This window comes from Pongo pygmaeus, chromosome 11 (assembly GCF_028885625.2).
Source record: "Pongo pygmaeus isolate AG05252 chromosome 11, NHGRI_mPonPyg2-v2.0_pri, whole genome shotgun sequence".
NCBI classification, from domain to species: Eukaryota; Metazoa; Chordata; class Mammalia; order Primates; family Hominidae; genus Pongo; species Pongo pygmaeus.
Window position 1 is genome coordinate 125,368,909 of NC_072384.2, and position 26,054 is coordinate 125,394,962.

General features: G+C 39.6%; 1 protein-coding gene across 6 annotated transcripts in view; it reads right to left on the reverse strand.

Annotated features, from left to right (window-relative positions):
* DOCK10 (dedicator of cytokinesis 10) overlaps positions 1-26,054 on the reverse strand; it is a 274,133-nt gene that overhangs the window by 65,762 nt on the left and 182,317 nt on the right. For all 6 annotated transcript variants that reach the window (XM_063648413.1, XM_054477379.2, XM_063648412.1 and 3 more), the window contains 12 exons: positions 25,133-25,255; positions 23,224-23,303; positions 21,208-21,395; positions 20,648-20,713; positions 17,741-17,833; positions 13,752-13,875; positions 13,436-13,557; positions 12,986-13,072; positions 10,041-10,133; positions 8,192-8,310; positions 6,007-6,076; positions 2,375-2,488 (listed from right to left, as the gene is read on the reverse strand). In XM_063648413.1, the coding sequence (XP_063504483.1) occupies positions 2,375-2,488; positions 6,007-6,076; positions 8,192-8,310; positions 10,041-10,133; positions 12,986-13,072; positions 13,436-13,557; positions 13,752-13,875; positions 17,741-17,833; positions 20,648-20,713; positions 21,208-21,395; positions 23,224-23,303; positions 25,133-25,255 (1,279 nt within the window). The remainder of the gene's footprint in view (positions 1-2,374; positions 2,489-6,006; positions 6,077-8,191; positions 8,311-10,040; positions 10,134-12,985; positions 13,073-13,435; positions 13,558-13,751; positions 13,876-17,740; positions 17,834-20,647; positions 20,714-21,207; positions 21,396-23,223; positions 23,304-25,132; positions 25,256-26,054) is intronic.

The window sequence follows — 26,054 nt, forward strand, 5'->3', positions numbered from 1 at the left end:
AGCTCCTTAATGGGGTCTAGGGTTGCACTCAGGCATCAAGACCTGTCTCTGGAGGTCCTGGAGGGCTTGGGACACAGATTGAAGCAAGCCTGGGAATCCACCTATAGGACCTTGAGCAAGAGGGTCTTGGGGTTCCTTACAGGTCTAGAAGGGGAGGTAGGGGCTCCTGGTGGGCTTATTCTCTTAGCTCCTCTTAAACCTTGGCCTATGAGGATGGGTGCAGTATGAGAAGAACAAAGCTCATCCCAGGATGGGCACCCTTTTTTCCTGGGCCTAAGGGTGACACTTAGCTACAAAAAGTCATATTGTATATGTATAGTTTCAAGAACGCACCCCTTGCATCTTCTCTGCTTCCTGCCCCTTCCACCACAGATAACAGTTTTAAATTTTGTGCTAATCATTCCTTTGCTTTACTTCACAATTTTTCTATGAATACTTATACAATGAAGGGATATTTAGTTCATCTGGCCACTGAACTTCATATAAATGGAACTATCCTCTCTGTATTCTTCTGAGATTGCCTTTTTCATTCAACAAATTCTGTTCTGTGGTTCGTTTATGTTGAAGCATGTAGCTGGGGGGATCACATATGGTCACCACATGACATATATAATCACCATGTATTTATCTGCTCTACTGTCAATGGGCATTTGGATTATATCCTGTTTTAAGCTCATACAAACAATGCTGCTATCAACTTTTGACAGCATAGTCCTAATTCCAGAAGACTGATTCAGATCAAAAAGAGAAGGGATTGATGTTCTACGAAGGCAGCTATGGCTTAATGAAGTGGTTGCTTCTTAGTAAGAAGAAATGGAAATGGCTACCAATACTATTCTAGCACTCCAATAGCATTCTAATGGCTATTAGAAGCGAAACATGTTGTTAGGAATATGAATGAATCCCAGGCACACCGCTGCAATCCTCTTTCCCTAATCTTGTCCAAAATATTTTGAGCCATCATGTCAAGTGTTCCAACATTTGTCTCTTAATTCAACAGACTCCTACCCCTCTTCATCCCTTAGCACTCTGGCCTGCCTCCACTATTTTCCTTGAAACCACCAGCACTAATGAAATTGAAATTTTGCCTGTTCACGTCTGATGACAGATGAAGCCTCGACTCCTCTACTGCCCTCTCCGCACATTCCCTTATATATCTGCACACACCACTGCCTCCCATCTCCTGAAACCCACCCACCCCACCTTCCAGAGCACATGGTCCATCGTTAGCATAATATCTTGAAGATGCAATTCTCCTCTAAGCATTCCCTTCACTCCATATTTTAACTGAGCAGTGACTCTCCCCAGAGGATCCTGCTTCTCTGATAGCCCCTCAAGGGGTTGTGGTCTCCATTTTTACCCCACTGTAGTCGATTCTCAACACAGCAGTCAGAGGGATCCTTTTAAACCAAGGTCAGCTTGGTTTAAAACATTACTCCTCTGTGCAAAACCCTCCAATGACACAACTCCCAGTTCTGCTCTGAGTGGGAACACCTGGCCTATGCTAACTCCCAAGCCTCCAGTGGCTTCCATGACTTCATCTTCCATCTTTTTTTTTTTCTTTCTGCTCACTTGGCTCCAGCCACAGTGTCCTCCCTGTCTCCTGCAGACACACCAGCTGTGCTACTGCCTGATGACTTCATGCAGGTCTTTCCCTCTGAGCATCCCTGTGGCCAGCTCCCTCTTTGCCTTCACATTTTTTTTTTTTTTTTTGCTCAAGAATTACCTTCTCCATCAGATATCCTGACCACTCTATTTAAAACTTCAAATCTCCCCTGCACCTTCAGCACTCACAATGCCCAATTCTTACCTGTTCTACAATTTTTCTAATGCATCTTCTCTTCTAACATACAATATCTATCTATGTATTTCTCTCTCTCTCTCTCTTTCTCTTTCTCTCTGGTCTTGTTGCCCAGGCTGGAGTGCAATGGCATGATCTCGGCTCATTGCAACCTCTGCCTCCCGGGTTCAAGCGATTCCCCTGCCTCTGCCTCCTGAGTAGCTGGGATTACAGGCATCTGCCACCACTCCTGGTTAATTTTGTTTTTGTATTTTTAGTAGAGATGGGGTTTCACCATGTTGGTCAGGCTGGTCTTGAACTCCTGACCTCAGGTGATCTGCCCATCTCAGCCTCCTAAAATGCTGGGATTACAGAGGTGAGCCACGGCACCTGGCCCATTCTACTTTTTTCTGTGTTGTCTTGATATAGATCTCTTTTGCTTAGTATCTTTATATGTGAAGTTTCAATATGAACCTTATGCTGGAAACTGCAAGAGAAAAAGTCTATGAAAATCAATGACTCCTATAATTTTCCAGGAGTAAGCATGATCCATGCCTAGTACTCACAGTTAAAGGACCATCTTTAAATTCTTACCTTTAGGACATGCTTTACTGTTGTTGAGTCATTTGATTTCAAAAGACCAGTCACATTTTTAGCCAGTTCCTCATGTACAGTCCTCTCCTTGCATGACCTGGTCTTGAACACGAACTGAAGAAAATCCAAAAAGTGAATAAAGTTAAATACTTTGAAAAAATGAAGCTTCAAAAACTATGTCATGTGAATAACTCATATCTCCAAATTATCTGCTCATGCCAGATTTTGCCATGAAATAAATGCAGGCCCAATGATAAGAGCAGTACACACTTGTTCCTATTTAGGGCTTTGCAGAGGTAGGGCCTTGCTCACCTAAGCTCTCCTTGAAACTCTTTGTAGAAATCAAGAGAAAGAGCCGGAGAGCCATTTAGCACGTTCAAGGAAGCATGGAGGGCTTTGACCCACCTACTTAGGACACATTCCCCTTCTCCTTCCTCCACTGGTAACAGGTGGCATGGTAGCAATTCTTCATCCTGAAAGGGTAGAGCACCCACTCAAATAGCCAAGTGGGGAAGCCAGTGCCTTCCAGAGGCCAGTAGGTGAGCTCCCCACAAGCCCAGGGTCTATCATCCCATGCTTAGACACATCTATCAAGGCGTTCATGAAAATTGGCCATCAGTAAGATAACAAATGCTGCATACTTATTTTTTTCCTCAAAAGATTGGTTTTGGCATGCACTGCTGAGTGCATGTAATGGCTAGTTTTCACTATTTCTTCATCTCCTAAGAATATCAATATCAATTTAGGCACATACATAAAGTTCAAATATAAAATGCTTATTACTGAATTATAATATTTCACTTATGAGTTCGGTTTGCCTCGGGGAAGGACATTTCTTCATAATTTTCACAATTCGGATTTCACCATAATTGAGAATGAAGGCAGGAAAGAGAACGAATGGCTTAACATAGAGGCACATTAGCTTTTGGATCTGTAACTGTTTCTTTAAACTTTGTAGCACATTGGCAACTAACTTGTCATGGTGGGATTTGACTTCTCCAAGCTCATCTCAAAGGAGAAAGATGAAGTTAATGGTTGCATGAAACTAGATAAAATCAAGAGTAATACAATTTTTCCCTCTCATGGATCATACCTCAGATGAGAGTAATGTCATCATCAATGAGCTCATGCCATGCACAGTTATTTAGCCTGAAGGGCATTTAAACTGGCACTGAAATATTCTTATTTTAAAATTTTGACTGTAACCCATCAGTGCTGCAAATCACTGTTAACCATGGCATTTAAATAGACTGGCTTTAGACACGCATCTTTGAAAAAGACACGGTGTATGTGTGCATTTTGAATATTGTAGATGAAGTGAGTTAGCAGCATTTAGCACCACTGAACTTGAAATGGTGTTTAGATAACTTCTGAATAAATACAAATTGCATTGAATATCACATCTTTGGAGGACATTCAAGCACGCACTGTAACAAGAGTCCAATCACAGAATGATAGAGCTGAATGCTCCTTTGGTCATTTCATCTCATGTCACAGAGGAGAAAATTGAGGTTCAGAGAGGCTGACTGCTCAAGTCTAGAATTGACTAGAATCTAGTCTCTTACTTGCCAGCTTAGTGTTCTTTCCCGAGTAAAATGCGAGTTGATTATGTTTATTAGGAGGTATTTGTTTTAGATATGTTAAAATTTATTATAAAATTGTTATCAGCGTAAAATTCCACATAGGTGTATTTTTGGATTTGAATCACTTAAAGCAAGCTAAATAGATAATCTCCTGTATTATAAAGTGAGATGGTCTTGTTGGGTATTTCAGATATCATGCTTAAAAATAAAGGTCACACCAGGATGCATTTCTAATGCATCTCTCCAGGAGCATGATCGGTACAGAGTCTGAGATTTGAGGTACTCACAAAGAGCTAGCCTTGGTAATCACAAAAATAATCACAACACCGGAGGGTTCTTAATGTAATTTTCAATGATCCCACTGACATAAGGAAAACAATATGTGTTGAAATGGAGATGCCTGTGTGTAAGATGGATCAGTAACTTTTTTTCTCCTTCTCAGTGCCTTTAAGGATTGAAATGAAACATTGGGGTAATGAAGCATTGAGAGGGTGAAAGTTCTCCAGGTGATTCTGTTGAATGGTAAATTCATTGATACTCTATAAAACTAAGCTATGACCCTATCTTATTAGAGAGCAAACTAAAAAGGCATGTGTAGGTGGAACTGGCTTTTTGCAATTGAGATGTGGATCTTATTGGGTAAAATTATACAATAGAGAAATTATTGTGAAATAACTATTTTTGGCATATAGCCTATGTTTAAAAAGGGCACATACCCACGCTTTGGCATTTGGGAAGACAACCAACATTTCTGGCAGATAGAAAACATACAGATATAAAAACTGTAATGAAAAAATCTCCTTACAGATGGCATCTCAGAGGGGTTCGCTCCAGAATGCAATTTCTGGTTACTTCCTTTTATGGGAGCATGGATCTTTTTTTTTTTTTTTTTTGAGATGGAGTCTCACTCAGTTGCCCAGGCTGGAGTGCAGTGGCGCGATCTTGGCTCACTGCAAGCTCTGCCTCCCAGGTTCACGCCATTCTCCTGCCTCAGCCTCCTGAGTAGCTGAGACTACAGGCACCCACTACCACACCTGGCTAATTTTTTGCATTTTTAGTAGAGACGGGGTTTCACCGTGTTAGCCAGGATGGTCTCGATCTCCTGATCTCGTGATCCGCCCGCCTTGGCCTCCCAAAGTGCTGGGATTACAGGCGTAAGCCACTATGCCCGGCTGATTTTTATTTTTATTCTTTTAAAACAAGTTTCCAGACATCTTGAATATGTGAGTATCTGTCTGTGCATACATATTAAGAGAACATAGTTTTTTGATGAAAAAGCTATGTCTCAAAAAGATTTAATCTATGCATAGGAAAAAAAATAAGAGATTTAGGTCCTCTATGTATTATAAAGTAATTTAAGATAGTCTTCTGTATTTCTGGATGGGTTCTTTCTTTTCATTCAAGAGGATGACATTTAGGTGGGAACTATGAAAGTGCAAACATCATCACAAGTTCACTGGCATTAATCCACAGGCCAACTGGAAATGAGGATAGAAGCGTCTCTGAGTGAACACTTGACGTAGGACACTGGAAGAAGCAGTGCACACTGATGGAATGGGCAAGTGGTTCATGCCAGAAGATAAAGGACTTAACATACCAGAAGCAGGTACAAATATACAGTAACTGGGAAAATGAAATAATGCCTGAGAAAACAATAGAAAGAGCTAAGAAAGCATTACAGAGGAAACACAGAAGCATTCAACAAACCAACAGGAAAGTCTCCCTTAAATTAACACAGGAATCTCATTTACTTGTAATGTTGACTTCAAAAGGACAGCACTTTAGTTTTCTCCTCTATCTTTTTCTTACCTCTCTCTCCCCATTTAATTATTTATTTGCATAGGTACACATTATTTATACATTTAAAAATTCACCTAGCCCATTAATGCAAAGAGATGGAATTCTAAGTAGCTAAGGGGAATTCCTGATATTACTGTGGTGGGCGCCACTCAGTTAAAGGGAGAAAACTTCCCACTTACTGCAGACAGGAAATGAGACAAGCCACACAGCACAAGGGGATATGAGCAGTTTCCAAGAGGCGTTTCATACCTTAATATATGACTGGACAGAATGATCCAGCTGCTCCTCATGGCACTTGGCCACAATGTCGGTCAGAACCCTGGAAAAGCAAAGCTGATCAGTGGCCTTTCTGGAGAGGGCAGAAAAACCCCGCTTTAGTTTGTCATTACAGTGCTTTGTAAATTGGGTATTTAATAGTTACTGGGTGAATGAATGAACCAATCTCTGACTCCTTCCTTGCCCTCCTCACTCCCATATCCAATACTGGGCATTTAACATCGATAGCATCAGTGAGCCATTTCCATCGATTAGCCATTTCCAACTTTGAAACTTTGAAACACAAAGATATAAGTAGTGTTGTAATATCACAATGGAGACTTTTTGTCCAAGTTGAATGTGCTAATTATGGTCTGTGCATTTTTGACATTATCTTTTCTCAACAGGGATTATTTTTAGTGCCTAATTAAAATTTTAGACTTTTAACTTCAAATTAATAATCATATTTCATTTGAAAAGGGCTTGACTTCCAACCCACAGGCACTATATATGCTTTTGGAAAAAGTAATTAGGTTAAGATGCAGTTGTTTTGTTTTGCTTTGTTTTTCCCTTAGCTAGGTTGGGGTTTCTAGCAGCGGTGATGTACAGGTGGATCTTTTTTCACGTTAACACTACCAGCTGCTCCATGGCTATAGTGCTTAGGAATATCTCAGAATTCCAACAGATCTATCAGCTGCAATATTTAGGAGTCTTGCCAACACAGACACATATTCACATGCTGAAAAGAGCATGAGTTGAAGGCACAGCTGGGGACTTTTAATGCAGGTCCAGAACTGGATGGTTGTGAAGCCATTAGAGATATTTAAATTGTCCAGAATTTCAGGCTCTGCTTTAAAAACTAGGCTACAAACCCTCATTCAGAAAGAAGTCAGTAATATGCCTGTGAGTTAGAAAGATACTGGAAACATTTCAATGCCAAAAGTAACATTTTTTTCCAGAATGCTGTGACTAAATTTTTTAAAAAAATGAACAGCACAAATATACAATTTAATAATTAATTCAAAACACTATCTCTATAAAGAAGAAATTGTGATTTGTGAAGGCATGGGCCAGATTAGAGATGTTGGAAGAATTCAGTATAGCCAAATTTAAAGTGAGAACAGTTAAAACATTTAGTATTTTAAAAAAAGGTTCTTGTGGGAATGCAAAATGATACAGCCACTCTGGAGAATAGGCACTTTCTTAAATATCAAACATGCAACCACCCTGCCCTCCAGCAATTACACTCTGGGCATTTACTTCAGAGAAACGAAGACTTATGTTTACACAAAACCTGAACATGGATGTTCATAGCACTTTTTTTTTTTTTTTTTTTGAGATAGAGTCTCGCTCTGTCACCCAGGCTGGAGTGCAGTGGCGCAATCTTGGCTCACTGCAAGCTCCGCCTCCCGGGTTCACACCATTCTCCTGCCTCAGCCTCCTGAGTAGCTGGGACTACAGGTGCCCACCACCATGCCTGGCTAATTTTTTGTATTTATTTATTTATTTTTTTTAGTAGAGATGGGGTTTCACTATGTTAGCCAGGATGGTCTCGATCTCCTGTCCTTGTGATCTGCCAGCCTCGGCCTCCCAAAGTGCTGGGATTACAGGCGTGAGCCACCGCGCCCGGCCGTTCATAGCACTTTTATTCACAACAGCCCTAAACTGGGGACACTCCAGATGTCCTTCAACAGGCGAATAATTAAACATACGTGGTGCATCCACATCGTGGAATACTATTCTGCAATGAAAAGGAGTGAACTACTGATAGATGCAATGATCTGGATGAATCTCCAGAGAATCATGTTTCATGAAAAAGCCAATTCCAAAAATTTACATACTGTATGATTCTACACCTGTATGGAAGATGTTGCCAGTGGGGAAAACCAGGTAAAGGGCACATGGGAAACTCTGAATTATGTTTTACAATTGCATATGAATCTACCGTGATCTCAAAATAAAAAGTTTAATTTAAAAATCAAAGAAAAAGAGGTCTAACACTTTACTACTAATAATAAGAGATTAGAAGGTAAGGAGTCAAGAGTGGAAAATGCTTAAATTTGAGATGTGTTCAAATGAAATGTAAACACACAACAGTAGATGACTGTTTAGTTATAATTAAGAGTTTATGTAACTACAGATTATAAAGTCTCTTATCTTAAGGTTGTGTTATGGATACCTGGTGACAGTTGTAGTTATTTCATCTTCCTCATTCTGTACCAGAACTTTGAAGAGCTGATTCAAAATTATAGGCAGAAAACTCATGATGGCATGAATCTTTTCCACATTCAGTAAGTTCTGTAGTAAATTGGCAGAAAAAAAGGATACCAATTAAATTTGAAGCATGTCCTAGATTCAAGACCTGAAACTATAAATCTATGAGAAGAAAACATAAGGAGAAAAACTTCGTGACATTAGACTGGGCAATGATTTTTTTGGATATGACCCTCAAAGCTCAGGCAGCAAAGTGAAAACAGACAAATGGCATATCAAACTAAAAGGTTTCAGCACAGCCAAGGAAACACTCAACGGAGTAAAGAGACAACTTTACTCCATTGAATGGAGGAAAATATTTGCAAACCATACATCTTAGAAAGGGTTAATATCCAAAATACATAAGGAACTCAAACAACTCAATAGTAAGAAAACAAATAACCCAATGAAAAAGTGGGCAAGGGACCCAAATAGACATTTCTCAAAAGAAGATGTACAAATGGACAACAGATATATAAAAAATGTTCAACATCATTAATCATTGGAGAAATGCAAATTAAAACCACAGTGGGATATCACCTCATATCTGTTAGAATGGCTCTTATCAAAAAAGTGAAAGATAATAATTATTGGAGAGAATGTGGAGGAGAGGGAACACTTGCGCATTGCTGGTAGGAATGTAAATCAGAAGAGCCACTACGGAAAACAACATGAAGGTTCCTCAAAAAATTAAAAATAGCACTACCATATAATCTAGCAATCCCACTACTGGATGTATATCCAAAGGAAATGAGATCAGTGTGCTGAAGATGTCTATTCCCATCTTTACTGCAGCACTATTCACAGCAGCCAAGATATAGAATCAATCCAAGTGTCCATCAACAGATGAAATGGGTAAAGAAAATGTGGTACATAAATGTAATGGAATACTATACAGCCTTAAAAAGGAAAGAAATCAGGTCATTTGCAACAACATGGAGGAACCTGGAGTATATTATGCTAAGTGAAATGAGCCAGGCACGGAAAGACAAATACTGCACGATCTCATTTATATGTGGGATCTAAAAAAGTTGAATTCATAGAAGTAGAGAGTGGAATGGTAGTTACCAGGGGCTGGGGGGAGAGTGCTGGGGAGATGTTGATCAAAGGATACAAAGTTTCAGCTAGGTAGATAGGAGGAATATTGCACAACATGGTCACTATAGTTAATAAAAATGTTTTATATTCTTAAAAATCTCTAAGAGAGTGGATATTAAGTGTTATAACCAAAAAATTATAAGTATGTGATATAATAAATATAGTAATTAACTCAATGAAGCTGTTACATAATGTATACATCATCCAAACATCATACTGTGTATAATAAAGGTATATAATTTTTCTTTGTTAATTAAAAAATGAATCCATTAGAAAAAAATAAAGTATGTTCTGCTGGTATTTTTTTCAGAACTTGAATATGAACACTGCAGCCCACCTTTACCTGGCTTTATTCTTTATTGCAATTAGTATGGAATATAGGCATGACGGTAACGTTGCAAGGACTCATGATTTAATAACTAATTTAAAATAAATTGATTCTGATTTTCAATTATTTTTATTTTGGAAAAAACTGATTTTTGCTTGTCTTTTAAGTCAAGAAACAGAACCTATTCAGAAATTATGAAATAAAATCATTTACTTTCTGAATTGATAAGGTATTAAAAAAATCTTGAGTAATAATCATCTCCCAGTTTGCCCATCAGTGGAAAATGTAAAAGTCTCTTTTGCACATTTTTACCCTGGAGATCACTGAAACTGCTTGCATGTCATGTTACCTTACAAGAGCGGATGAAATTTGAGGTAGGTGACTGAGACATATCTTTCTCTCTTTTTTGGCACTCTTGGAAAAATGCATTCACATGTGGATCCTACAACAGCAAAAAAAAAAGTATTTATCTCTGATGACACGTAAACTGTGTTACAAACACAAACCACTGTGATGTGAGGTAAGCATTTCTGTAGGATTGATGACTTGAAGTGCAAATGCTTTATTAAGGAGTCAGAGAAACAAAGCTTTGATGTGGACATTTCTGGCCTGGTGAAGGCTCTGCATGAACTACAAAGCCCACTCTCTCTTCTATTTCATTCTAAGAAGTTTTGTTGTCCTGTTCAACCACATGACAATGGCTGGAGAATTACTTCCCTTGGTTGTGCTTTTTGTGTTTAGAAAAATTTTCTTCATTTATCTTCCCACTCCTGCTTCTTCCATAGACTTCTACCAATTTCTTCTATACCATCCTTGACACACATGACAATGCATACTCTTTAATATCCACAGGGCGTATTTTCAGGCTTAGAATGCCTGAATTAGCCCCAGATTAGAAAGTCCACAACTCATATCTTAGGATAAAACTGACTATAACACTTGAAATTTATTTCCTGAAGGTGGTACCCGGAGAATTCTCTAAGTTCTGCCCTGAGGGTGGGAGCTACACAGTCAGGTGGTGAGATAAAGAACTTGTGTGAGGACACACTCTGAATGTTTCTCTGGCTTTCTATGATTCCCGAAAGGCATTTGTAGCTTGGGTTTCCCTCATTTCCCTCAGGCCACTGTGTGTGTGTGCGTGTGTGTGTTTGCGCTATTTTCTGTTTTCTAAGTGTAGCTCTTTTTTGTCTAGAGACAACTGTTTTCCCTTTAAGTATCAATTCATTGATTCGTCTATTTGCTCATTATTTATGGAAAGCTGACTGCATACCAGGGTCTTAGCAGGCACTGAGGGAGGACAGAGCAGAGGGCAAGGAAGGCCCAACCCCTTCCTCTGTGTACCTTCCATTAAGGTGGGGAGGCCAGCACGACACCACTACTTCCACACACACCTATGTAATCACATTTGATGAGCACTTCAAACACAAAGCAGGTGCCATCTGGATGAGTGACAAGATGGCCCAGCTTTGTCTGTTGGGTCAGGGAACAGGGAAGGCTTCTTAGAGGAAGTGACAACTGAGCTAAGATCTAAAGGATGGGTGGGAACCAACCAGACCAACAAGGGGAAGGGAGGGTGTCCACCCCCTGCAATATGGTTTGTAATAGCCACGGGGGATGGGGGCGGGGAAAGGGGAGTGCAGTTACTCCCCATATTGCGGGGAGTGTCCACCCCCTGTGATATGGTTCATAATAGCCAGGGAGGGAGAGTGGGAGAGCTTCCCTTCCCCACTGAGGAGGGGCTGAGCGTCAAAGGGATCACTGGGTCTTGCGGGAACTAGGTAGATATTGTTTGGCTGGAGGGCCTTGGGTGTTTGAAAACTGAGGTAAATGCTGCCAGTGTGTGGGTGGTGAGAATCGAGGTAGAGAGAGGGTGTGTCATGGGAGTCAGAGACCTCAGCTATTTGGAGAAAGCAGCTGGAAGCATGAGAAAGAGAAACTGAGGAGCTGCTGAGATATACAAAAATACAGGGTTTGGTGGAGATTGAGCGTTTTGTGGAACTTGACCAGGGCTGATGGCATCAGAGAAAAGATGGGTTTAAATCGTTGTGGGTGCAGGGCTAAGGATAAGAAGTCAATTGGACTTGAAGCCTCAGAGGTTGCCGAGAGAAATTTTGGTCCAATGTATATATGATGCCTGGATTATTTCATTTTTCTTATGGATCAAGTATGGCTTACAGATAAAGCAGCATGAAGCAAAAAATGAAAAGCAGATACACATTAAACTTAAGAAAGGAGAAATACATATTTTATGTACTTGTAATAATGTATAGTTTATATCTGTTGCCAGAAAACTCACATTGTGGTAAAATAAGCTGCCTTGCCACGGAAGGAATGAGTTTGTGGTAATTTAACAATGGTAATAATTATACGTGTATAGACTTTTGCACTTCATGAAATATTTCTCATTTTGATCACATTTTGAAATATTTCTCCTTTGGATCACATTTGCTACAACTTTAGGTAGCAGAGACTCTGTTGATATCGTTTCTTGATGAGGAAATAAGGATATCAGAGGTAAAGTGACTTGCCCAGGGTAATGGAGCCAGAAATTAGGTGGGGTGGCTCTCAAATGCAGTTCTGCCAACCTCATGGCCTTCCCATTAGGTGAGCCCTGGGAAGGCATTGGGGATTGGACTTGGTTTTCAGGTAGAGATCTGAAGTCTGTCTTTATTTTTTTATTATTGTTTTTGAGATGGAGTTTTGCTCTAGTTGCCCAGGCTGGAGTGCAATGGCACGATCTCAGCTCAACGCAACCTCTGCCTCCCGAGTTCAAGAGATTCTCCTGCCTCAGCCTCCCGAGTGGCTGGGATTACAGGCATGCGTCACCATGCCCGACTAATTTTGTATTTTTCGTAGAGATGGGGTTTCTCCATGTTGGTCAGGCTGGTCTTGAACCCCCGACCTCAGGTAATCTGCCTGCCTTGGCCTCTCAAAGTGCTGGGATTACAGGAGTGAGCCACCGCGCCTGGCCTTTACTTTTAACATTTAACATTTTAAACACATGAGTGTGGTCAGTGGAAGCAAACCATACTCCAAGGGGAGTGTGATCCTATTAAATACACTTCTGGTATTTTGGTCTGAAGTTTTATGGTGTCTGGGCTTAAGGGATTAGGACATTCTATCTATCTTGAGGGAGGCAGCAAATTGTGCCCTTAACATTCTTCCTTTGTAGTATTCAAACACCTGCCTTTCTGACACTTCATGAAATGATTAGTCTCATCCTGTAAATAAGGGAATTACCTCATGATGCTGTGAGTTAGAGAAAATGCTAGTATTTCAGGTCAACATGCTCACCTGAGTATTTACTGTTGATACAACAAATGTCGATACTTTGAAAAGTGGTTTGCCACCATCAACCCATTTAATGTCACTCCCAGCATGCTGCAAAATAAAGTTTGTTTACTGTCACTGGGACAATTCGAGAGAAAGAAAATAAATAGATCGTTTAGTTTATGTTAATGTGCTGTTCTGATCCATTAATCTTATATCACCTAGAGGTGGGAAATAAAAGATGCAAATACATTTAGCACTATTGGTAGATGAGACAAATATGATATCGGGATCATTTTTAACAGATCATTTCCAGTGGCCATAAGCTAAACAAGAGATGTGGCATAGGTACACTTGATTCATAGCTACAAGGGACATGTCCACTATGATCTTAAGTAGCAGAGAAAGAAGATAATCTTATGCCATTAAGCTGGTGTGCTTTTTAAAAATCTTAAATTACACATTATTCAATACCTTTCCGCTTGCAGAATCTTGAAAGCTTAAATAATTAGGAGGCAGACTTGTTGCTATTGGGATGTTGTACTCTTGAGAAGCTATCTGATCGTGTTTCATCAGAGGAAGCCAAGCATATCCAACTGTGCAAAAGAATAACAAACAAAAATTCTGAGTACAAACCTACATGGTAAGAAGTCACAATAATGCTATTTATTATTTATGAACACTAAACTTCATGAAAAATAATTCAATAAATCAGAGCTTTGAAAATACTCTCCAAACCAATTCAAACAGAAGACACGTGACTCTGCCTCAGATTTCTTCCTGGCAGTACCTGACGTTTCCAGAGCCTCCTTCTTTTTGGCATTAGCTTTTGCATTGATGTCACAGGTGACGTGATGAAAAGAAAACAAAATATGGTGTTTCTCATGGAGTTGTGTTGGTAGCTCAATTTTTACCTGCAAGGAAAGAAAACATAGTTGGACTGAGATTAAAATCATTTGCTCAATATCAGAGCAAGACAAAGCATAGCTTTTAAAAAAATCTTTCTTTTTTTTTGAGACTGCGTCTTACTCTGTTGCCTAGGCTGGAGTGCAATGGCACGATCTAGGCTCACTGCAACCTCTGCCTCCTGGGTTCAAGCAATTCTCCTGCCTTAGTCTCCCCAGTAGCTGGGATTACAGGCACGTGCTACCATGCCAAGCTAATTTTTGTATTTTTAGTAGAGACGGGGTTTCACCATGTTGGCCAGGCTGGTCTCAAACTCCTGACCTCAAGTGATCCGCCCGCCTTGGCCTCCCAAAGTGCTGGGATTACAGGCATGAGCCACCACACCAGGCCTAAAAATTCTTTAACTGAAATCTAGATCCATGTTTAATAGTGCTGGATGCACTGATTTAATGCTCAATAAATATTGTTTCTGCTAGCAGTGATGTATTCACATGTTGATATTTTTACTTCTTTATTGTGATGGATGATGATAATTTAGAATACCTAGTGTTTCTCATTAGATAATTCATGCTAGTAGGGTATGGACTAAATACATGCACATACATATACATAAACACACACACAGATGTAACTGCAGAATATAGATAAGACACACATCAAGGAACTGTCATTAAGGGACACGAATTGAATAAACAGTAAGTCCATGCCTCCCAAAGTGCGGCTGGGGACCAGTTGCATAAGCATCACTTGGAAGTTCATTAGAAATGCAGAAGTTTTTTTTTCATTTTGGAGATAGGGTCTTGCATTTGTTGCCCAGACTAGAGTGCAGTGGTACGAACACAGCTCAGTGCAGCCTTGACCTCTGGCTACCTTTTTTTTTTTTTTTTGAGATGGAGTCTTACTCTGTCACCAGGCTACAGTGCAGTGGCGCGATAGCTCACTGCAACCTCTGCCTCCTGGGTTCAAGTGATTCTCCTGCCTCAGCCTCCCGAGTAGCTGGGACTACAGGCACACGCCACCACACCCAGATAATTTTTGTATTTTTTGTAGAGATAGGGTTTCACCATGTTGGCCAGGATGGTCTCAATCTCTTGACCTTGTGATCCACCCACCTCGGCCTCCTGAAGTGCTGGGATTACAGGCATTAGCCACTGCGGCTGGCCATGACCTCTGGCTAACTTTTTGATTTTTGTTGTTGTTCTTGTTGTAGAGACAGATGTCTTACTTTGTTGCCCAGGCTGGAGTCTCAGACATTAACCTAGACACACTCAATTGGAATCTACCCTTTCACAGGATCCCCAGACAATTCATATGCACATTGTTGAGTAATATGGTATAGTAAATGATGCAGCTTCGGCATGGAATTGATCTCTTTTTTTAAAACTAACAAACATATCTGTGTTACTGTGAGAACTAATGAGACATTTTGGGAACTGGCCATGCTGTAGCTACACAAATAATGCTTCTGAATGAAAATAAAATAAAAATGGATCTAGGTAAACAATATACTGAATGAGGGGCATACTCCCTATTTCTGGAAAGAATTGTTTTCAACTAACTGTCTACATTTTATCGTGCTTTTGAGTTTTCAAAGCCCTGCCACGTACGTCATCGTTTCATTTTCCCCAGTAGCCTTGTGAAGTAGCATGGCACAGTGTTAGGAACCAGGGCTGTACACGTTACGGGGCTCTGAGTTACTGTGAAGGTGGTGTGGTCAGTAAGAGGATCTTCCAGGACAAGAACCCACATCTTGGGATGATCACTTTGCATTGGAACTCCGGTAAGCTGCAAGCAGCTCAATCTCAGCAATTGAGTAGTTCCCAGAACTGTCCATATTCTCATGTGAAAAAGCTCATGGCTTTCATGAGGCTTCCAGGAAACACATGAGAATGAGAAAGATTAAAACAGTTAACAACAGTAAGAATATTAATTTTTTGAAAAATCATATATCTACAGAAAACGCATGTTCCAGATGGGCTTTGTCAACCAGTTGACCCTTTGGCCAACCAATAGCAGTAAATATTCTGTAATGTAGTGATGGTTTTCCCTTAACTGTTTTTCACTTTCTGTCCTGAATTTGTGGGGGAAAAAATTAAAGAGCACTGAACGCATATGGAAGAGTGAAATAATGTCAGGCAGGTGTTTCACTGGTGTTCCTTTAATTGGTTTTTAAATGATTAATGTGCACAGTGTGGGAGACAGAAAGACAGTACCCACTAGATGTCCTGAATGTTCTAATCCTGCCAATATGCTACCTTACATGGTAAGTAGGACTTAGCAGATATGATTAAGTTAAGGACCATGAGATGGGGAGATTATCTTGGATTTTCCAAATGAGCACAGTGTTATCACAAAAGTTCTTATAAGAGGAAGGCAGAGTCATAAGAGAAATGATACAGAAGCCGAGGTCAGAGTGATGGGATTGTTGGGAAGGCTCAAAAGCCAAGAAATGTGGGCAGCCTCTAGAAGCTGGAAAAGGAGAGGAACTGGAATCTTCCCTAGAACCTCCTGAAGGCTCGTCGCCCTGCTGCAAGCTCGATTTTAGCCCTGTGAGCCATTTCAGACTTTGTATCACCAAAACAGCAAGATAACAATTGCATGCTGTTTTAAGCTGCTAAATGGTGATAATGTGTGAAAGCAGCCATAGAAAACGTCTACAAAAGGTGTGATATTGTGAATCTCAGGCATCCCATCAGCAGGCTGCTCTAGTCAGACCTTCATTTTATGGTTAGAAATTAAATTTTTTCACTGAAACTTGTTTGTCTAAAGTTGTTTGTAATGTAAGCTAACACGTATGTATTAATTGACCATGAGCCCAATGACTTTCTGTGTGTTAGAGCAGAGTGGTGAAGCTTCAGGCTCTGGAGTCATAGGGTCTGGTTTGATTTCTCTCACTTATTATGTGCCCTTGGTAAAGTTACTTGACTTCTCTGAGCCACAGTTTTCTCATCCATCAAATAGGGAGGTAATAATAGTGCCAACTTCTTGGAATTAACATGGGGATTAAGGGAGATGATGTGTGCATGGAATTTAGCTTGAGGCTTGGCACACAGCAGGAGTCTTGGAAGTCTGCCAGGGCAAGGCTTGTTCCCTGTCATGTTTAGAGATGACGGGGTCCAAGCTCACTCAAGTTCAGGCATGTTATAAGCCATGGAATTGGCTCAGGCTCTAGTTCTCTGCTCTCTTCCTTATGACATGAAATGCTGCCATTCATTGGTAAAGCTATTTAACACAATCTCTTCACTAGTCAGTGAAATAAAAGAAAAAAAATTATTCACTGAAAAAGAAAAGAAGAAAAGATACATCCCAGCACTAAAAGCATCTTTTTTTAAAATTTAAATTTAAATTTTTTTAGTTGAGATGGAGTCTTGCTCTGTCGCCAGGATGGAGTGCAGTGAGTGGCATGATCTCAGCTCACCACAATCTCCGACTCCCTGGTTCAAGCGAGTCTCCTGCCTCAGCCTCCTGAGTAGCTGGGATTACAGGCACGTGCTACCACACCCAGCTAATTTTTGTATTTTTAGTAGAGACGGGGTTTCACCATGTCGGCCAGAATGGTCTTGATCTCCTGACCTTGTGATCTGCCCGCCTCGGCCTCCCAAAGTGCTGGGATTACAGGCGTGAGCCAGTGTACCCAGCCAGCATTCCATTTTTTTTAAAAGGTCACTCCTGTCCTGAAATACATGAATTTGCAATGTACTCCTGGAACGACTGCCAATTAATATAGTTTAGAAATATTGGTAAGTATATACCTGCCAAGGCATGTCCTTAGTCTGATGAGGTCTAGAGAGAGTGTTTTTCACTGCACGGTCATCTGACCATTCACCCACCTTTCTTAGGAGCCTCTGGGGGCAGTGGAGGGCTGGCTCTTACCTCATCTGAGAAATCCGGATTCTGAGAGTGGTGCAGAACTGCTGTGTAGGCGGCTGAGTTGAAGAGGGGCCCTCCAGGTTTTCCATAAATACACTGTTTAAAAAGTTATGAGTTGAACAATTATGAGCATCTGAAATGATCCCTGGGTGAAAAAAAGTCCATAACTCTTCAGTACCAACCCTGGGACAATGGCAAACTTTGTGATAACTTGCCAGGCTAAGCTGGCATCTAATTAACCTTGAACTTCTTTGACCTACTAGCCTGCATTTATTATACAATGAAAGCTGCTGAAGATAATCTGATGGCTTTCATTCATCATATAGATAAGACATCATATAGATAAGACACCATATAGATAAGACACCTGTGAGACAGGAATAATACAGGGTGGCCACAGGAGAACAGAAAATTCCAGGCAGAGGTTTCACATGCCTAGCAAAAAGGATACTGTTGAAATAGCTGCATAAGTCAGTGGCCAATAAGACACTACAAAATGAGATGTGGGCCAAGCTGGTTAAGACCAACCATACCCAGCACGGTGCTGGATTTGACCTAGGTTTCTCCTAGGACCTCATTATATGCTCATTGACATACTAAATCACACTCCCGCCAGTACCTGGGCAGTTCTAAAGTTTCTTTAGAAATCTTCATGAATGTAAAGAAACCCATAAAGATAGAAGCCCTAAACCTTTTTGCAGATGACTGTCTCCCCTGAGTACACCCACACTCTTCTTTCCTGAGTGTGTTCTTTTTGCTTTGCAGTAAATCTCTGTACTTTCACTATTTTCTGAGTCATCCTTGAAATCCTTCTCATGGCAGTGTCAAGAGCTTATTCACCGGCTGGGGTTGGGGTCCTAAATACACTGTTGAAGAAGTTATGAATTGAACAATTATGAGGGTCTGAAATTATCCCTAAGTGAAAAAAAAAGGCCATAACTCTTCAGTTACCAACCCCAGGAAAATAACAATGTCTCAGACAATGACCCGGGACAACGGTCAGTGTTTGGGGACCTCTCCTAGCCTATGGGTATCACCTGGACCAATCTGACTCTTGATTTACATGGGATAAAGGCTAACTTGTTTAAGACTGATTCCTGTAGAATAGCTTCCTGAACAGGCCCTGATATGGTCAGGCTTTGTGTTTCCACCCAAATCTCATCTTGAATTATAATCCCCACATGCCGAGGAAAGGAAGTGACTGGATCCTGGGGCCGTTTCCCCCATGCTGTTCTCATGACAGCGAATGAATCCTCAAGCGATCTGATGGTTTTATAAATGGCAGTTTTTCCTGCACTCACACATGCTCTCTCTCTCTCTCTCTCTCTCACCTGCCACCATGTAAGACGTGCCTCTTTTCCCTTCCACCATGACTGTAAGTTTGCTGAGGCCTCCTCAGCTATGCAGAAACTGTGAGTCAATTAAATCTCTTTTCTTTATAAATTACCCAGTCTTGGGTAGTATCTTTATAGCAGTGTGAGAATGGAGTAATACAGGCCCCATGGAACCAGCTCTGGTCTAGAGTTAAGCTCTTGTGCAACCACAAGGCTTGGTTGGACCCCAGCTCCTGATACGCCAGGTTCCAGGATAGGGCTGGTTACCGTCTCCACCACAGTATGCTACTATTCTGTCCAGCCCCAAATCAGGCCAGGGCTGTGATATGGCACTTCCTTATAACTTATAAGCCCCCTTTGTCCAAAGCTCAGGACCCCTTTTCTGGAGTCTGACAGTTAGCTTTGCTGTATCTCTGTGTGGTATTTTAGAATGCAGTGAAGCAAGGGACCCACATGTGATTGTTCTTCTTGTCTAGAATTGTCCTTACAAAAACACTGCTCTACAGGCCAAAGGTGCTTGCTATCTGATCATTGCCTCTGTTTTCTTGACAATTATATTTCACTTGAATTTTTCTCTCCTGATGCTAACACTATTTTGGAGTTTGGTGCCAGTGGATGCCGACCACGGCTGAAGACTTTTTTTTTTTTTTTTTTTTGAAAAAAAAAAAGACTCTCTTTTTTATATTTACCTTAATTAATTGCCTGATTAATTCAATCACTCAAATTGATTATTGTTCTTCTGAATAATGCTACAAATTAGAGGACTCAATTTGTACCAGGCAGAGTGCTTTAACAGACCACCACAGAGAATGGTGGGGGTTAGTTAGAAATTAGTTTTGTCCTCTACTACCTCATTCCTTTGATTTGCCGAAGCTGGTAAGATCGGCAGCAGGCCCACTACAAATAATTTCCCCCTCAATTTTTTGGATTACTTTATGTTGTTTGAAATCCCTAAAATAAAAACCGCATACTATATATCAAATATGAACTCTAAAAAATGCCACCCAGTTGCAGCTTTGTAGAGTGAAACACCACAGTTCCTACAAACCTCATAGTTTTATGGCTCTTACTAAATCACGTGATCAGCAACCAGGACTGACTTCCCAGAGCCATTTTTCCAGTTCCTCAGGCACTTGGCCATGTGCACCTTCCATAACTGTGAGCATCCCACGGGCCCTCTACATTAGCTATTGGGCCAGGATGCAGCAGTGCTTCTGCGCAGACCACACGAGGGCCGGCTGGGGTGTTCTGTTTTAAATCAAGCACGCTGAACCGAGAGGCAGGCTAGTCTTTGAAAAAGGCAACGTTTTCCACAGGAGAGTCTTGGCATTTATTTCACATGAGAATGGTTTCCTTTTTTCCCAAGTCGTGAAAAGCTAAAAGAGCTATGAGACAGGAATTTCTAATAGATCTAGTTAATGAGGACTGTTAAATCAGGTATGTTTCAGATCTAAAACAAATGTGTTAAATTACTGCTCTTTCAACCACACTCACATAAAAAGCCCTGCAATGGTGGAAAGAATCCCTGCACCTCCCTTCCCACTTTATGCTGGGTCCCTTTGCTGACTTGGCTCACCTTCAGGGGCTTGGCACTTTCTTCATCTGAATTTTTGAATTCAATGCACACAGTTATATTCCGTGCCTGAAATTACGGAGAGAAAAAATGGAAATTGTAATTTCCTATCAAATAACATAAAAAACCCAAGTGCCTAAAATAAGTAGCTTCTAATTAAATCTTAAAAATGTAAAATACCCAACATTTTCTTGTGACATTATCCATAATGTTCTGAAATAACAGAAGGATCTGGAGAGTGTACTTAAAAGGGAAGTAAAAGCTCATACTGAAAGGGAGCAGGCATGCTATTTTTAGAATATCTTAAGAAACTAAAAAAAATGGTCTAGAACAAAATTATTTAAGACTGATTTAGAAAAGATTATTAATATGCTACAAAACTGCATCCTTAAACACTTCTAAGATAAAACTCACCACTGCCTCTTACTAAACATTTTCTCCAAACGGTTTTCTATGACAGAGTGTTGCCCTATAGTAATTTGTATTTGCACATTCAGGAACTATGTTATATGGTCTAAATATGGTGAAAAGAAAAGATGATATCTCAGAAACTTATATCATACCTTATTGAAGCATTTCTGGCTATCATACTTGAGGTGTTTGGGGTAAATATAAATTTGATTTTTATACACTCTGTAAGGCCGACAATACTTTGTTGAGTCGTAAACAAATTCTTCCACCTCCACTGTGGGTTCTGTTTGAGTCATCATGTTGAAAGGCTTGACAGGGATAAAGGACGATGTTACACAATCTTAAAAAATCAGAAAATAAGAGTTTGTCATTTAATATGGTTCTTTTAAAGTGAACAATAATTAACAAGTTTTAAAATGAACCCACTCAAGATAGAAACTCCTGGCTTGTACACCAATTGATATTAGCTTACGCTAGCATGAAAAATTTGTAGGAGGTGGGCATGGCAGATTAACAAGCTACATATTTAATATTAAAAATGATGTCTCAGAAAAAAACAGTAAATCTTTCAGACGGATTTATAACTATTTTCTTTTTGTATTAAGCTTCCCATAAAAATAAATTTTAACGAATGAACCTCTGAACATAGCAGCCAGATATTATAAGAAATAATCCACCAATCTTTGCTATAACACTATAAAAATAATACATATTCTGATATATGACTGAACAAAGCTTTGTCCAATAGATCTATTACTGATAGTACCAGATAGATTAATAGCAGTATCTCTCTACAGAATGGATTTCACAGCATGGGCCTGAAGCCCCTCTCTTCATCAGTAGATACGGTTTATTTATTTTTCTCTTCAGTTTGTACCACCGTTTAAAACCTACCCTTGGAGGAACAGCTTAAGAAATAATGATTAGGAATTTATAAATCAAAACTTCTGTCACCAAACAGTTTGAAGGCTGAAGTTGTGGTACTGAAAGACCAAGGCCTTCTACCTCCCTTTATCCCACCCGGAATCTGACTGTGTTCTAAAAAGCAAAATGATTAGCTACGAATGCTTGATAATCAGATTACTGTTTTCTGTTTTCAAAAACCAATTATGATATTCGTATTATGTGTTCAAATTTCTCTAAGATTCTACCATTCTTCCAAAGAGATTATTGAGTGCCTCATTTGTCGTGTTTCATTTCCATAGGTAATAAAAGCAGTGGTCCCCAAATCAGGTAGAGGAAATGACTTAGTTTATCCTCTGCTTTTTCACACCAATCAATACAAAAATGATTTCGAGCCATGGCTTAAGTTAGAATGCTCATTACATTTCATATTAAAATGATTTGTAGAAAGTTACAAGGATGGAAAACTTAATACTGCAATGGTAATCCAAATATCCCATGGCCATAGTCCTTTCCCTGTTTAGAGTTCATTATAGGAGGCCTTTATTCGTTTTTTTTGCATTGCTGAAAAAGTCACTAAAAGGTAGAATCAGAAATAACCAAACAAACCAATTTTACCACTTAAAAATTAAAACCTGAAACTCTTTTATAAAGTTAATAAAAGCTCCTTCTAAAATTGAGTTTTTTTACTGACAATACTTTTGACCATATTCTGAAAAAATATATGTTCTCTGTATAATAACAGAGCCTGACAACATTTCAGTTATAATCATTGCATGGCCACTTGAGTGGCTACACACAGTGTTCAGAGTAACCCTCTGGCAGCACAGTATGGCAGAACTAGCCTCTATTTTGAGTGAGAGGAACTCCCTCAGTGGGAGAATATATTGTCCCATTATGGATTATTGGTTTGTTAATCTATCCAAATCTGACTTTCCTCCTTTGAAACCCTCCAGGGTTTTGAGGATTAAATGACATAATTTAATATCTTGTTAGGTGCATGGTGCATACCAGGTAAGTAAGTGTTAGTTTACCCTGAATCTAGTTCTTGCCCTGCAAAACTCATCTTAGTGAAGCAAAAAGAAGATCCACATTTCTGTAGCATCGTGAATTCCATATATTTCAACTTTTGGGAAAAAAAAGCCCAACACCTTGTAACCAACCAACTAGCCAACCAACCAACCAACCAACCAGCCAACCAAAAAACCCCACTAAATATTCAATATTCAAAACTCTGCAACCAAACCATGACATCATCATCATACTTGGATGCTCCAAGGGAACGTTGTCAACAGCAATATCCAGGCTTCCAGGAATGGTCTGTATTTTGCTTATTCTGTCGGCCCTGTAAGAGTGCATGAGCAAGGACACACACACACACACACACACACCAGAGTATTATTCCAATTTTCAAGGAAAAAGCAGTCATCTATAATTCTGAGCTTTGTTAAGGGTAAACAGCAGACTCTCAAATAATCTTGTGAATGATTTTATTTAGCTAGTTTAATTTTGCAAACTAAAATACATGTGATATTGCAAATAAAAATACAAATCAGGGAGGGGTCAAGTGACAGATTTTCTGAAAAAGATTTTAAATTTATTTCCTTCTACTTCAGATAACACAAAAATCAAAAAAGTACAAGAGTAAATGATAGAGTTTTTATTAACAAAAGCTAATAGTATTTAAACTGGCTTAAGTAACTCATAATGAATTTTAAGAAGTTTTGACAGCAAGCTTGGTCTTTGCTATAATCGCTAAGTGGACGGTCCATATTCTTCCTCTTCACCAACAAACAAGGAGGACAGGGACCCTTCACTGAGCCCTGTTTCTTCTGCTCTCTCCCACCCCTACAGTGTATGCGGACACCCCTTCCCCACCTGTCTCCCACTCACAGGCACCCCCTGGCTCAAGTCCTTGCATTTCCCTCCCACTCTCTCTCTATTAAAACCTCTCGCCAATCTTCCTTTAGAGTAAAGTGGAAGCTGCTGGTAACAGTCGCAAGTGTTATCCTTCTCAGGAAATCTACTTTGAAAGGTGGGATAATTACAGTGACGGGTCAGAGTCAGCTCTTCTCAGCTTGTGAGAGCTGAATGTTCAATTTTTAGGAATTTTGCTTGACAGCTAAACACAGCTGTTAACAGAAATTAAGTTATATAAACTTATCATTAAAGAAATTATATTAAACACAAGGGTAATAAGTATTCAAAATTCACCACTTTCTGATTATTTTACTACATGGTACGATTATCTGTACACCTCTAAGTTTATGGTGGAAACACTCTATTAGGGTGCACATCTCTTCCTAACCCTATGTTCAGCGAAGCCCCATTGATAGGTTGGAATCAGCAATGGTAGGAGAGTTTACACCAAAGACACTGGCCATCAGTACAAGTCCGTTGTTTCCTTAAAGAGTTGCTTATGAAACATTTGTCAGCACACCACTGAGAATAAAGGCCATAAAGTGTGAGGCTAACATGAATAATTTAATGTCAGCATTGCATTGTGTATTCTAGGGTGCCCCCTTAAATTACACAGTAATAATTTTCCTTGCTATTCACTGATAACATGGGTTTTGTAAGAGTTTGTTTTTTTATGTTTATAACAGATCACCCCAGAACCTTCTGCCTATTCTCTTCTGCTCAGCCTTACAGTCTTTCATGCTTCAGTATACTGGCAAAAAGTTTAAGAGGAAAGCCTGGGCCTTAGGAAGCCTATGGTATGGGTTTTGGCCAGGATGTTTGATTAGTTTAAAGGGGAGTCTCTGAAGTGGATCCTCTGACCCCAGCTGATCTCTCTCACCCCAGCTGATCTCTCTCACCCCATGCCATGTGTGGAAGAGATAAGCTCTTCTCACTCAGATGTGCTCAAATTGTGGACTCAGGAGTACAATTACTATAGCAGTGTTGTTATTTTAAACCATTAAGTTTTGAGGTGGTTTGAGGTGGTTTACACAGCAATAAATAACTGACATAGTTTAACATTTCACAGTCCTTCCATATAATTCTAGCAATTTTTACTTTTGTGGTGCTATTTGGGCATATGTGAAGTCACCTGAAAAATATCTGCTTTCTGGAGGTTTGGGCATTCGAGAATCAGATCCTCAGGTATTTATGAAGCGATAACAAATGAACATGGCTGATTTATGTTAATTTCAAGAGTATAAAAAAAAATACCTTCTATAATCTGATACTAGTTTAACTAGGTCCTCAGTTGAAATCTTGCTACTTTCTTGTCTAAACAATGGTGAAAATCTTGAGTCTCTGTCCACATTTCCCTGGTTGTCCTTAAATACTGATCTGAAAGAAAATATTTATTCAAGTTGGTATTTGGATATTGTTTATAAAGTGTTTTTAATGTTACTATATTAATTAAACTTCTCATTTATAATCAGAGAAACTCTAAGAACTTATAAAATAAAAAGACAGAAAACTTCTTATACAAATGCTTCATTTATACACTTAATTTTTATTATCTTTAATTTCTTATTTTTAACTCTGTATCCGAAGTGATAACATTCCATATTACAACTATATTTTTTATGATGTCTCACATTTAATAACTGTATCAAAACCTTGGAGTATTAGGGAAGTGGAGAAGAATAGGAACACAAGTTATTCTTTTAAATTATTTCTCCAAGACACCTTAAACCTGGGAAGGACAGAGTCACTGCAATTTGGGTGGCACTACTAGGATTTACGAGTGGTGGAACAGGGATAAGGTTGTATATGTGAGTGTGGAAGGCCATACTCTTGACACATTTTCATGGAGCTAAATGTGCCCATGTCCTAACTTTTAGGACAGAGACAAAGATAATACGGAAGGCACCTGAGTCAGACTTTTGTTTTAAAGAAAGAGAACACTATGAATCTGAGCCACTTATTTCCTTCCTTGGTCTATTTCATTGGAACCAAGGAAAGTTAGGCTTAGTTGAAACACATAAATAGCTTTTGTCCAAATAATATAGTAATGTCAGGCAATACTTGCTTCACATACGTACCATGCTTAGATGTCAGTTTTACATGAAGTTCCTCATATCTCATCATACAATGTGTGGTCAAAAAAAATTAGATCCATGTATTTTCTTCAATGTTAGAG